This window comes from Lottia gigantea (assembly GCF_000327385.1).
Source record: "Lottia gigantea unplaced genomic scaffold LOTGIsca_88, whole genome shotgun sequence".
NCBI lineage: Eukaryota > Metazoa > Mollusca > Gastropoda > Lottiidae > Lottia > Lottia gigantea.
The window spans coordinates 815,459-828,956 of record NW_008710892.1 but is presented as its reverse complement, the minus strand read 5'-3'; the positions used below and the strand labels follow the sequence as shown (position 1 = coordinate 828,956).

Below are 13,498 nucleotides of genomic sequence, written 5' to 3'. Positions count from 1 at the left end.
AATGTTAGCGCCTGAGATCACCTGAATAAATGATAACCATAATTCGAAAGGTAAAAGTTCAATGAAAACGAAACATTTTCAATGAACGGTGTTGACCTTTGCGGATCGAAGTTATTCGAAGTCAAATGTTAGGCCTACCTTTTTATGGAGGAAAATTGATTTATATTCTTGCGAAATGATGCCATAACAATTAAAATTCAACAATAGTGTTGTCTACAGCCAGACAAATATAATATAATTTATACTCAACTATCTATAATAGGTCTAATCAATTATTAATTATTCATATCTAGTACCGTATACCTTCATTATTCATAGTAGCTACAACATTCGCAAATCCAAACGTCTTCATTAAAAACACACGCTAAAGGAAAGATTTTTGATTAATTTGAATGACAGCGGCACTGATCGGTAGCATTACGAGGTGAGGCAATGTTCCTCCAGTCAGTCATTACTCCTAGCCAAAACTAAATAAAAAATAAACAAAGAAAAATCGACGTAAACAATCGACTAAAAGTGACTTAAAATTTAATGAGCTTTCTTTGACAATCACAAATATAAAGGGAGACAACTCTTGCAGTATTAAATAATTTAACTTTGGTCCATCATTATTTCCATTTCTATATATAACTCTATGATTATTTCATATCAATTCTCCATGTTTTTCTGGTATTCATGGCCAGCTGATTCAAAAAGAGGGATCGCGATTAGAAATATTTTAGTCGGTGAAATTTTAGACGCATAGGAAAACTAAAAGCCTATTTGTTGAATTTTAAGATTCATAAATTCTGTTCCATTCTATACATGTATGCAAAACCCAAAAAACTAGTTATGATCAGTTGTTTCAGACTATATTCAAGGGACGTAACTCTAATTTGTAAGGTTATTGATAAAACGAAAGTACGAAATGGACTGCAAACAATGAAGAACAGTTTTTGATTGTTTTGAGGATATTTTAGTTACAGCAGGCCTGTTCCCAGTCATGGATGTCAAACCATGTTCACCATCAATAAACATTCACACATTCTCCGAGAAGATCTCCGATATCAATGTCCATTTCCAAATAATTCAGCTAAAAGACAGTTTTTGTATGTGGATCGGAACTGGCGGTGAAATGGGAAACATGTCTTTGGCTATGCCTGGTGTAAAGGGCTCGGCATCTCAGAATGTAAGCCAAGACCTGATTAAAAGTTTTGAGTGGAAATATGATCCACTAATTGCTTCCACATCCTGTTTTATGTTGCAGATAATGATAATGTCTGAGAAACCATACGGTTCTCGGGTTGTAGTCAATTTGGCACCTAACCAAAATGGCCCTAAAATTTGTAGAAATCGCCCCTAAAAATTGGTCAAAATGGTACCAAAATAATATTTGATTTCATTTTGTAAATTTTGTCTCTGGCTCTGGTTTGGTCAATTTTTGGATTCATTCAACAGCATCATAAATCTTAAAGTTTTGGAAAGGAACCAGTAACAGTGCTGTAGCCATGTAATACAGTGGTGTAACCTATTTTCGTGGATATAAGGATTCAACACCGAATTTCGTCAAAGTTAAAAAAACGAAAAAAAATTTTATGTCTGTATATTAAATCATCATCAATGACAAGACATCTAGTTAGGGGACAGGGGTATAGCCTACTTCCATTGAGACAAAAACCCTTTTAAACATTTTAACAGTTAAACTAATGATTAATTGGTCCCTTAGTAGAAAAGGGATCCAATGAACTAGTATTGATGAGTTGTACCCTTTTCTTTTTCAGCCTTCAACCATCAATATTATTGGAGATAGTTCAAATACAGTCTGTTCAATGCTGGCTCAAAAATTAGGTGAGTTAAATGAACATGAAGTCCTGGACTCCTGGTCCAGGATCGTTTAAAAAATCAAGTTTCACTGTAATGGGAAAGGGGATGGGTGATACACTGGACTCTATTTGAAACCTCCTGACCTATCTATTGAACTGTTCTGCATATGTATACATTGTATCAAGATGTATTTTTGGAAGAGCTCATTTCTTAACTTACAGGTGATTTTTTTTTTATGCTTGTCAAATTATTTATTTTTGCCCTTGGATGGGTGTCATAAGCGAGGAATGGCTTGCCACTTTTCTTTAATATCTATAATTATCTTTTTTTCTTCAGCAAAGAAATGTGGGAAACAAGTGTTTGTCAGCAGCAGTTTATCTTTTGACCAGTTCCTTACTCCATTAGTAGAAAAAAGAGTTTTTGAAGAATGGAAACAACATCCAGAAATATTCTAAAATATGGAACTACGAAGGTGTTCAATTCAGCTGAATGTCGAAGCGTTCTTCAAGACCTGCTGGTGCTCTGTACCTGGGTTTTGTCAACTCGATGAGTCACTCTTTTCACACAGTTTTTGATATTATTCTTGTTATAGGATATCTTGCAAACCTCAAAATTGCAAAAACACATGGAAAAGCAAAACAGTGGACTTAACAAGCCCGAAACCTAATGCACATTTAATCAATTTTTTTCCTTTTTACTTCTATTTGAATAAAATAAATATTTTTTGTACAAGTTTGTATTTTTTCCCCTTTTTTCCTAGCAATCTTATATTTTCATCGAGCATCACAACTTCAAAATGAAAAAGGCGCAGTTCTCTCTAGGATAATTTCATTTTCATTACGAATAGTCAATCAAGGCATATAATGTATTATGTATTATTTGGCATCTCCTGATTTTCTGAAATTTTTGAATCTTGTTACATACTGTATGCTTGATTACGTACTTGTCTTTGCATGACTGGGTACGTCTTACGTTATGAAGAGTTACCTCCCTTCGAAATAATGGCGACCGCCATGGATTATTGAAAATAAAATTACAAGCGTGAAAATGGCTTCATTTCTTTGTAAATTTACGATTATTTCAAGAGAATTTAATGCAGTGAGATGTCTTGGATGCCAACACATACAGAAGCGACTTATTCGTCGTGGAAAATTGCACGAAGATTCCAAATCATTTGCAGATAGACTTGCAGGTCGGTACACTAGGTCCAAAATAGCCCAAATGAAATGCAAATGATCAAATGATAGTCAAACACTACATCGTCTTTACCGATATCTATAACTAGGCATTGTTGCATGTACAAGCACAGCATAATAAAGAGAAACCTTAAACTGCAAGTTTTGTCAATTCTAAATCAAAGAGTATGCCATTCCTATTTATGAATTTATAATTATGTGCTTTTGTCAAATTAATTACTCAGTCTATGGACAAGAGAAAGAATAAAATGGAAACAATACAACGTAAAATTTTGCATTTTGATTAGATTAAAAAATACTATTTCCCTAACATTTTAGAAATAAAAGCAGAGGAAGAAAAACATATTATCAGGAACAATATAGGTTTTCCTCTCAAACACCCAGCAATACGTTATCCAAAGAGAACAAAAGAAGAAGCTGTAAAACTAGAAGAATTAGCTCGACATGGGAAACGTAAGTGTATAAATAGTAGTCTGTGAAAGTTTTTCCAGGAGATATGTTATATTGTGATTAGGTTACGAGCATTGTCTTTTCAACAGGTTGGAAACTATTACATATTTCTAGGTTATGAGCTAGCTGGTAATCTGCTGAGATAATAAATATTTTAGTATGGAATAGTTCTTTCAAGCATTGACCAACTTAAGTCTTGTGAAAGGCCACCAACTACTAACTAAAATCCTGTCATTGAAAATTTCAAATCTAAAATTTCAGTGAGGTTAGATTTGGAAGAAGTTAATAAAACATGGATGGAAGAAAATGGAGCAACATTTTATCAAACGATAGCTGAACATTATGGAATATGGCGAGACTTATTTAATCATTGTTTCTTTCACCCTAAATTCTTTATGGACATCACCTACAACATTACTGACTCTAGATATATGCCCATTTATATGGGAAATGCTGTAGCACCTTTTGAGGTAGGTTATAATAAACTGAATAAGGTTATTAGGTAGGTGAGCGCTCTTATGTTGAGTTGAGTTATTGAGAAGCCAAAATACCAAATCCTAAACATCATGTGACCTTTCTGATGATGATGATAACCCAGTAACACTATTAGTTTTTTTATGAAGAATGAGCAATACATGTGAGAGAGGTGACATAACACTGCTAAAATCAAAATCAAAGTTATAAATATACAGTTTATACTGTAAATGAATTAAACTATTATGCCAATTTTTTAGACTTTGCGGAACTTTCAGAAATCCGTTCCTCATTTGATAATTTCAGGCTCGATCGGCACCAAATGTAAGTTATGAATGTGATCCTGATAGTCTGTATACCCTGATTCTCACCAGTCCTGATGGAAACCTTCAGAATAATAATACAGAGTTCTTACATTGGATGGTGTAAGTATCTAAGTAGAATTTTTCTTAGTTGATCGATTATGTGCAAGTTTTATTATCAGATATTAAAGGATAAATATTTGCCTTCTCACCTAAAAAACTGTTTCAGTTATCTGTATAGTCGTCTAAAAACTTGCTCTTCACCAGAGAAGCTCAATTTCAGCAATCTGTCTTGATATTCTTTTTGATAGCTGATAAAGCTCAATTTCAGCTACAGGCTATTCAGAATTGTTTCCACTTTGATAGTGATAGCAACTTGTACTATTCCTCTTAACGTTGATTGTAAAACTTTTTAATGATTTCAGTGGCAACATACCTGGTAATGATGTGAAACAAGGGGAAGTAATCTGTAATTACATGCCACCATTTCCTGTTCGAGATGTGGGATTCAATCGTTACGTTTTTGTCTTGTACGAGCAACATCAGAAGATGGATTACTCCAAATTACAAAAACCTGGAGATTGGTAAGAGTTACTTCCCTTAGACCATATCTCGAATCTGTGTCATTTGATTTTCATTGGACACTTTTGTGAAAATTCTCTATAAAAGATAATTGAAAAGATAGGGGCACTGTGTAATATATAACCTTAAGATCAATTTCTGTCACAAGCCTGTAAATTCCACGCGTATGACAAATTTGTAGATGTTTTGAGAAAAAGGAGCAATTTGTAAACATTGTTCATATGATTATTCATTATTTTCTGTTTGTTTTAGTTTGTCACTATCAGAAAGAAATTTCCAGACGTTAGATTTTTATGGAGAAAGACAGGACGAGCTGACACCAGCCTCCATAGCTTTCTATCAATCTCAGTATCATCCATGTGTTTCCAAATATTTCAGAGAAACTTTAAGTAAGTTTCCACATTTTTTTTTATTAAGAAAACAGGATATAAAGATATACTACTTCTGAATTTATTACATACTACATTACTACATACATTACATACAGGTAACACGTAAAAAAATTTAATAACGTTACCTGTATGTGTTATGAAACGTAGTATGTAATAAATTTAGTACATTATAAAGTAGTATATCTATATATCTTAGTGTTTTTGATGTTAACCCTCATACTTCTAGATGTCATCTGAATATTTCAGTTTAAACTGAACTTAACCTTTGAGTGGATTACTGCCTGTTAGATAGTTTTTAGCTTCAAATTTCTGATAGCAAGAGCAATTGTGTTTCTCAAAATTATGGTCTTATTCAGTTGAGTTTTTGAGAAAATTAATTTATTTTCTTTTTTTGTAGAGATGAAGGAACCGATATATGAATTTATTCATCCACCACCTTATCATCCTGTACAGAAGAAACACCCTCATAAAAAACCCTTCAATTTGTATGTAATATATTTTATTATTTATTATATCTGCTACTCATTGAACTGTTGGAGGCAATCAGAACTTATAAGAACAAAGTTTTGGACCAGGTTTACTGTCTATCATCTTGAATATCAACTAGTATCTAATCAACCATTGTATAACAAGCATCTGCAGCTGTCTCTCTGATCTATTTTTATTGTTCTAACTTTTAAATGCTTGCATTTTTATGTAGTATCTAGTAATAACAATTTTTTATCATTTTTGCACTGTTATTTTAAACTATGTGCCCAAAATTAAAAATCTAATTTCTCTTTTCTAGGTATCTGGATAGATACAGAGATATAAGGGAATTGAATGAAGAAGCTATGAAATATAAAATAAAACAGACCAACCCGTTCGAGAAATTCAAAATACCGAAATATCCTGCGGTTTTCAACAATCGTATGAAACCAACATGGCTGCAACTTAAAGAAAGACATAGAGCCTTGAACAAACATCAGTGGAAAAACGTGTAATGAGCTTGTGTAAATTAATTTAGTGCTATTCAACCTTTTTAATAAATAAATTAATACATGTACAAAACCTTTTTTTTTCCTTCCTCCTTACTTCTTAAGGTGCAGGCACACGAGTGGTCTTGGACGGGGATTTTTGTCACAGACTCGAATCTTGAGTAAAATCTTGTCTGTACCTGAGCTTCCATGACAAGATTATTGTGTTGCCAACAGGATTTATAATTTCAAACAAGGTTGATATTTTTCTCCGATAGTTTTAATGTCTGCAAGACAGACCGTAATCATTCCCTTTCAATTGCATGTACGTGATTATCAACATCGTGGAAAACAACCAACTGATTTTCATCTCCTTATGTGCCCATGCCAGTCGTTCAATCTCAGGACAAGTCTCTAATCGGCAACAAATGTCTCTGACCAAGACCCTTAACAGCACCTAATCAATCCCTTATGTTCGTCAAATATTTCTTGCTTCCTAATGTATTTCATTTGTCAGTGATGTAGGACAAAAGGTTCATGTTTCAACTCCACTAAAAATAAGGTTCTGTGTGCAACAAGCTGTTCATGAGCAAGATCTATAGACAAATGGTATATAGAGAGACAGGCTGCATTGCACACTATACAGGGTGGCCTCTAGATATATCATTGGATTTGTGAATGCTCAGAATTTGCATAAAAGGGATTGACTCAAATATCTTCCTATCCCAAATAAAAAATTAAATACGCATTAACTTAAAATTCTTTTATTGTAACAAAGTATTTTGAATTCTCTCCCTTTACCTATATATTTAACAAAAAGAACCTGTCAACTATCTAGCTGAAACTTGAAATATTTCCATAAAAAAATTGAATGTGTAGGAATACTTTACACCTAACAAGATATACTCAAATAATTTACTTAAAAATAAAAAAACAAAATTTTTCAGGTGCATAATTATGCTCTTTTTATGATGATGCTCAACGCGAAGCAAAACAGTAGAATGTTTAACTCCATTTAATCAAAGATTTTAAGTTAATTTAACTTGCTAAAAGTATTCAGGACTAGCCCGGCTTCATCTTCACAATGTCAAGCTACAAACTGTTTCTAATAAGACGGAGTTCGTAATAGCTTGACATTGTGAAAATTAAAGAATTAAGGATTAGTACTTTTTTATGTTGAAATGAACCCTTTAAAGCAATAAAAATCCAGCTATCTATCTATATGGCACTTATATTTCTAAGAGCAGATTTATAAAATGTGTTATCTAAAGTCTGATTCAAAGTGGCAAAAAAGGAATATTCAATACAAAAATCAATAATTTCAATACATCTTCTGTTTCTGAAAGATGGGAAAGGATATCACAGATGTTTTGCTTTTCAGAATCTTATTTCGTCTAAATTGTCTCAAATTGGATGGAGATATACAATCAACAGCATATATCTTCTAAATATTATGGTCTGTAAGATGAGTGTGCCCCATCATCACCATGTCCAGCTTTAACTAACATTTGTTTTCCAAGTTAAGAAGGGGAGTATACCAGCTTCATAAAAACCGGAAATATTGTTTGTATAAGTAGTAATCAAAATTAACAAGGTGCTATTCCTTTTTGAAGTATTTGTGGTCGTTTTGAATATTATTGTCCGGCTGCTGTTGGCAGGTTCCATCTGATATTGGCCCAGCGTGGGTTAAAAAGAGTTCTTTCAAAATACTCAGTTCTTTTGTCAAAATTTGGACTTTTTGTTCCAGCACGTCATTTTCTTGTCTTAATCTATTCACTTTCGCGACGGTTTCTTTCGCTTTCTGACGACTTTTGCTGCGACTTTTCTTCACGGCTGTGTTGTTTCTGTTTCTTCGTACTTTATATTCGTCGCTGTTCTTAGGAACAGGTTGCCGTTTACGATTTCCCTTGCCCCCTTCCCCGTCCGATCCGTCTGTATTGTCTGTCATTTTACGTGGAGCCATAATGAATCTGTTCGGTTTCGACTAAAACTTGTACTTCTTTATTAAGCCTCTTCTGAAATGACAAAAATAAAATTTTGAAAATTATTGCATTAATAAAGTCTAGAGGCCTATTTTGTTTTGAGTATGTGATAAAAATTAGTAATTAAGCATAATTCAGTGCTTGCAATTTTTATTAGCAATTTAGCAAAATTCATTGGTTGCTGTGCAGGTGCTTATTTACTATATAGCAAAAGACAGATGATTGCTATTTTCATCTGCTATTTAGAAAATATTAGCAACATCTATGCTAAAATTTGCTATTTTGCAAAGGTAATGAATTGCTAACTGTACTTATTTGCTAAATAGCAAATTTCAGGTGCTTGCTATACCTATTTGCTATTTAGCACAAGTCAGAACTTAACTTTCTGTTCTACACATTTTTGCAATTGATCATGTCAGCTGCTTTCAATAGCTATTTGCTATCCAGCATGACTCTTGTTTGCCTTTTTTGTAAGGCAACTGGTGGTAGCAATACGTGCAATGGTTATGCATACCAATTTAAAAGAATACTCGATAATATGTAATAAGAGTACGGTATTAAGAGAACAATACAATAAGCGAATGAAGACCATACATAAATTAGCACTCAAGCATGACAATCGGATCTTTACCCTTCATTATAATAAAAGAGCAAATAATTGACCGCTAAATCTCATTAAGTTTTACCCGAAAGCAAATGACAGCTATCTTAATGGCTTATATACATGATGGCCTCAGAAGTCTGTTACTATTTATAGACTACACGTAATCTTATACACTACGACGTCATTAACAAAGTAGGTCACATTTCAATATGGTTTGATCGTCTGGTGACGAATTCGCGCTGAATAACTATCCCTTAAACTTACACTAATGTTGTTTATCATGAAAAGAGTAATCAAAAAAATAAAAGTACCTGGGGCTGGTGGCAAGAAACGTTCCTAAACTTAAAAAAATTCCTCTCTGTCTTTCTCTTTACTCCATTTTGTCTTCCAAGAATCCAAATATAAACTGACGCAATCAACTCTGTATTTTTGACCAATGAGAATCGAGGAATTCATTCAGCCCGATGAAGGGCTAAAAATAGAAACAGGTGCGATACTTCAGATGGAAATTTCCAACTGTCGGGGATGACGATCGGAATCATTTTTGCCTTCTTCCATGTTCATGACAGCTCGCGTCTCTATCCTAATGTCCGTCGAAATACCCATTAGAGTATATTTTGAAAATTAGAATCGCCGTAAATTGTCAGAACTCCGCGAAACGCGATCTAGGTATACAAATTACCCCCAGTATAGGGGTCACCATTGACGTAGTAAGGGTCAAGGTTCATATGACATCTCGTCATATGCTATTTTTAGGCCAGACGTAAAAATAAATTTGTCGTCATATGCTAAAAATAGTGACATTTCACTCGGGTGTTTTTCCTTATACATGCGAGCAACAATATAGTTCCTACCTTTTCCTTACTTTTTACCAAAAATAATTTGCAGTATTGACAATCATCTTCATGGGCATTTTAATTTGGAGTCAAAAATGACCCGGCAAAGGATTTTTGAAACTGTCGATGCCCAATTAAGTAAATAATTTTTGGCGTATGAATATCCATTTTTGGTAAATAGTCCAAGTTACGTTCTTAAATAGGGGGAATCGAAGAATGTTTCGTCATTCAGTAGAAATCAGTAAACTGTCAACTCAGTCAACAAGAAGGCAAAACGGCCAGGTCAGAAGCAGACGAGGTTAATCGGAAGCAGAAGTTGAGGACACGTGTGTTACAAATACCGCCAAAATAGATACCATTACGTCAATCCTGTCTTTTGAAGACCAAAATATATTCAGTGATACTGCAACGGCAGAATGTCCTAATGTAGTGGACTTGTTGGATACACTAATGTATGACTTACCGGCATTCCAAGGCGAAGGTGAGAAACCTATAAAAGACTCATTTTTATTAACTTCTTCTAAGTCTGAAGCAATCATAGAAGATCAAAATATATTGTACGAGCTCGATCCCGCTCAGGAATTAACATTCGATTTAACGGGATTTTTAAATACCGAGTCAAAACATCTTAACATATTATCAACAGATACGGCGCAAGTCGTCAGTGGAGGTGTGCAATTTAAAGAACCGAGTACTATTGAGTTTGATTCCTCGGACTTTGGTATGACTGATCTGCCTGAATACAAAGATTTATCCGCCGCTACCCCGGCTCAAAGTGGTTCAGTTTGGGACACATTAACAGTTAAACCTGAAGACATCTCCGAGAGCTATAGTGTCCAGAGTTTTGACGACGTTGCATCCATTGGTACAAGCATCAGCGAACCGGCATCTCCAACAGTCAGCTCCAGCACCAGGGCAGCAGGCAGACAAACACCCTACAGTCGATCCGGAAAGAAGAAGGCGGTGGTTAAGGGTAGTGAAGAATACACCGATAAAAGGTACCGTAATAACGTAGCTGTAAGAAAAAGTCGAGCTAAGGCCAAGGAACGACAGAAAACTACCGAAAGTAGAGTTCAGGAACTTGGTGCTGAGAACGACAAGCTTCAAAAGAAAATAGATCTGTTGACCAAAGAACTGAACGTTCTCAAAGGACTCTTTGTCAATGTGGGAGCGGCTTTACCGGAAAGTTTCACTAAACTGTTCCAATCGTGACCCATTCACCAACATCGTGCAATATGATTGTGATAGTGTAGACTTTATTTCATGTGCATTAATTTTTAATTCATCAAAAACTTTATCATGCGGAGCTGTGAATTCCTTAACATCAAAATGTGGAGTGTCATATAGATGGGGTTCCCAAAAATCCAGGGAATTCCGAGGGAGTGGTCTGGTATCATTGAATTCTGCGTTTGACTCTGACATTAAAAGGTGTGTGCGTCGGAGGTTTAACCAGGATGCAAACAAACCACAAACTACAAGTAATAAATCATGCATCAATCATCTTCAGTCATCAATACGAACTTCGCCAGAACTGACAAGTGATTCGGGCAGGTCAACACGAAGTGTCCCATGTGGAACTTTTTTGACAGTACCAACTTCTCTCTTTTATCGCACAACACGAACAGTGCCAAGTGAATTAGTTGTAATCAATGGCATACCATTTCATTTTCAACATGCTATTTTATTCTCATTTACATCTAGCTCGTATTTACTTGGGTCTAGAATCTTTGTTAGTTTATATTTTTATATATCTAGTAGCTCTGATAAACCACCAATGTATGTTCATTATATGTGGTTTTCAGGCAATTTTGTTAAATTTTACTCACAATATGTGTTTTTGAAACATATAAAATTTAAAAAACTAATGCAAAGTGTTATATTATATTTTGGTCCATTAGAATTGCTCTATATGCAGTTAACAATTGCCCAGCCCGTTGCACACTGCACTGTGCAATTTTGAACAATCCGCAACCTGCATGACCTGGCACTTTCTTAACACGTCTCCTAAACTCCCTTAGTTTACATGAGATGTAGACCCGTGCGTGCAACGATTTTTGCATAATGTAAGCCTTATTTGGATAATTGCCGAGTCCCATATTATCCCTTCGAAATGTTTTGTAGATCAGGAGAGCGATTTAGTTAAATCTCAAGTCTTGTGACCAAATGAACTGTTGACAGTTCGAGTTTGGACATGTATGATTTTTTGGCTAACTAGAGCATAACCAATCCTTTGGTCGACCTTTAATTTGTTGATCAACAAGATATCAATAAGTATTTAGTCAATCAAGAGATAATTATACCTTGGATATTGGACCACTTCAAAACTGCATTTATATTAGTCGAACCAATTGGTTGTGTCCAATCGAACACTAGTATCGGGATACCAGCCCCAAACTTTACCCCTTCTCCAATTTCTAAATAGATGTTCCTTAATCTAAATGATTGTTTAGCCTACATACCGAAGTGCCACGCCTACAGGTTGACCGACTTACAACGTATGACCTATAAAAACCAATATCTGCTGACCACGAGCATCGACATAGTTACTTGTATTGTCCGAGACATTCTTGTTACAAATTGAGATGGTTTGTGGAAGTGAAAAATATACTATCAGACGGATAATCTTTAGCGTACAATGCATACAGCATATAAGCAATTGTCCAGATGCAAGTGGCCTTGATTCCAATTCTTGGACTTGCTATGGTAACTTGTTAAAAAAAATAACAGTAGGTAAATCGCTAGATGAATTGTTTGGAGATGGAATATAAATTTCACACGCACATCAAAGCATATCCAAGAATATTCCAAGAATGTCATGGATGTCTTATTGGTTATGTTACGTTCATAAAAATATTCAATGCGTCGATGATTTTGGTAGATGGAATCTCCGATACTTAAGGTGTTAAAATAACTATGGTTTATACTGATAGTTCGACTCGACATTTTTTTTCTATACCTCAGGCGTTAAAGAGTGCGAACCGCTTAAGGTTCGAGTTTTGAGGCAAGACTTCACGGATGTTGTAGATTAATCTATATAGATTTTAACACCACGGTGATTATATGACAATTTCACGTCTGTTTTATTTACCGTTCTGCTTCTGTCCAGTTTGTCTATAGCAACCGTTGTTACAGTAACACGTGACATTAAGTACTCGAATATCAAGGGAATCAATTAAAGAGAACCGACCCAGAGTCTAGGAAGCACCCATCACATAAAAAAAGATTTTCTCTCTACGGAGTATAAAGAAAAGGGACGTAAAGCACCATTTCAATTTCTTTTTAATCGCAAAAAGACCATGAGCCTGAAGCCTGTTCACACTAAAACCAATTAACTTGCGACTTACTTTTTTTGCATAATTTTGCCCCGGTGTATCGATGTCTTTGCCCTTTAGTTCGAGAACAGTTCGTTCAAACCTACCTACTAAAAAATCATGAGCGGAACACGTCATTGGTTTAAATGGTTGAAAACAGACACAAAACAGAACAGAACATAACAACTGTTTGATTAAAAACAGGCCGATTAGAGAAGTAGTATATACATTATCTTTAAGACTTGCTCGTTCACAGATGGGATTTGTAAAAAGAGAATTATCGTTTTGTTTACAATGGTGATCTAATTCAATGAAGTGCCTCACAGAAGCCCAACCTAGAAAAGAAATTCCACAAATGACAAACTTATAATTTACTAAAGAAGCATTATTAGTTAAGTGGACTCTCTAAAAGGGATTCTGAGTTGATAACCCCATGCGCAGAGTGACCTTTAGTGATTGGATAATCCCCGCCCCCTCCCTGTTTGTACAATAGAGTTGTCCATCGAATTGTTTCACCAGCCGATTGATCTAATTTCTACAATCTGTATCACTGTTAAGCACTACAATACGAGTCCTAGTTCGTCTGCAGCTAAAGATAAACAATGGCCTA

At 34.8% G+C, this 13,498-nt stretch overlaps 4 protein-coding genes across 4 annotated transcripts; 3 read left to right on the top strand and 1 right to left on the bottom strand.

The window, feature by feature from the left end:
* The first annotated feature begins 894 nt into the window (after nt 1–894).
* On the top strand, nt 895–2,533 carry LOTGIDRAFT_236859 (hypothetical protein). The gene is made up of 3 exons (XM_009068021.1): nt 895–1,168; nt 1,761–1,827; nt 2,140–2,533. Exons 1-3 carry the CDS (start codon nt 983–985, stop codon nt 2,256–2,258), a joined length of 372 nt encoding a protein of 123 aa, XP_009066269.1. The 5' UTR covers nt 895–982; the 3' UTR covers nt 2,259–2,533.
* Nucleotides 2,534–3,673: 1,140 nt separating this feature from the next.
* Nucleotides 3,674–6,182, top strand: LOTGIDRAFT_134046 (hypothetical protein; the record flags this gene model as incomplete). The annotated part of the gene is made up of 6 exons (XM_009068020.1): nt 3,674–3,919; nt 4,230–4,348; nt 4,651–4,809; nt 5,060–5,196; nt 5,597–5,684; nt 5,987–6,182. Coding segments are annotated over 6 exons (945 nt in total), but the record flags the coding sequence as incomplete, so codon positions are not given.
* A 1,570-nt stretch (nt 6,183–7,752) lies between these two features.
* LOTGIDRAFT_134056 (hypothetical protein) lies at nt 7,753–8,103 on the bottom strand (the record flags this gene model as incomplete). Its single annotated transcript, XM_009068019.1, has 1 exon — nt 7,753–8,103. The coding sequence occupies one exon, from the start codon at nt 8,101–8,103 to the stop codon at nt 7,753–7,755; it is 351 nt and encodes a 116-aa protein (XP_009066267.1).
* Nucleotides 8,104–10,531: 2,428 nt separating this feature from the next.
* LOTGIDRAFT_59355 (hypothetical protein) lies at nt 10,532–10,735 on the top strand (the record flags this gene model as incomplete). Its single annotated transcript, XM_009067955.1, has 1 exon — nt 10,532–10,735. A coding segment is annotated over one exon (204 nt), but the record flags the coding sequence as incomplete, so codon positions are not given.
* Nucleotides 10,736–13,498: the final 2,763 nt, after the last annotated feature.

Coding starts and splice junctions, on each gene's coding strand:
- LOTGIDRAFT_236859 (XM_009068021.1), top strand. CDS start 983: ATGGATGTCAAACCATGTTCACCATCAATAAACATTCACACATTCTCC. Junction 1,169..1,760: donor AGGGCTCGGCATCTCAGAAT/GTAAGCCAAGAC, acceptor TTTCTTTTTCAG/CCTTCAACCATCAATATTAT. Junction 1,828..2,139: donor AATGCTGGCTCAAAAATTAG/GTGAGTTAAATG, acceptor TTTTTTCTTCAG/CAAAGAAATGTGGGAAACAA.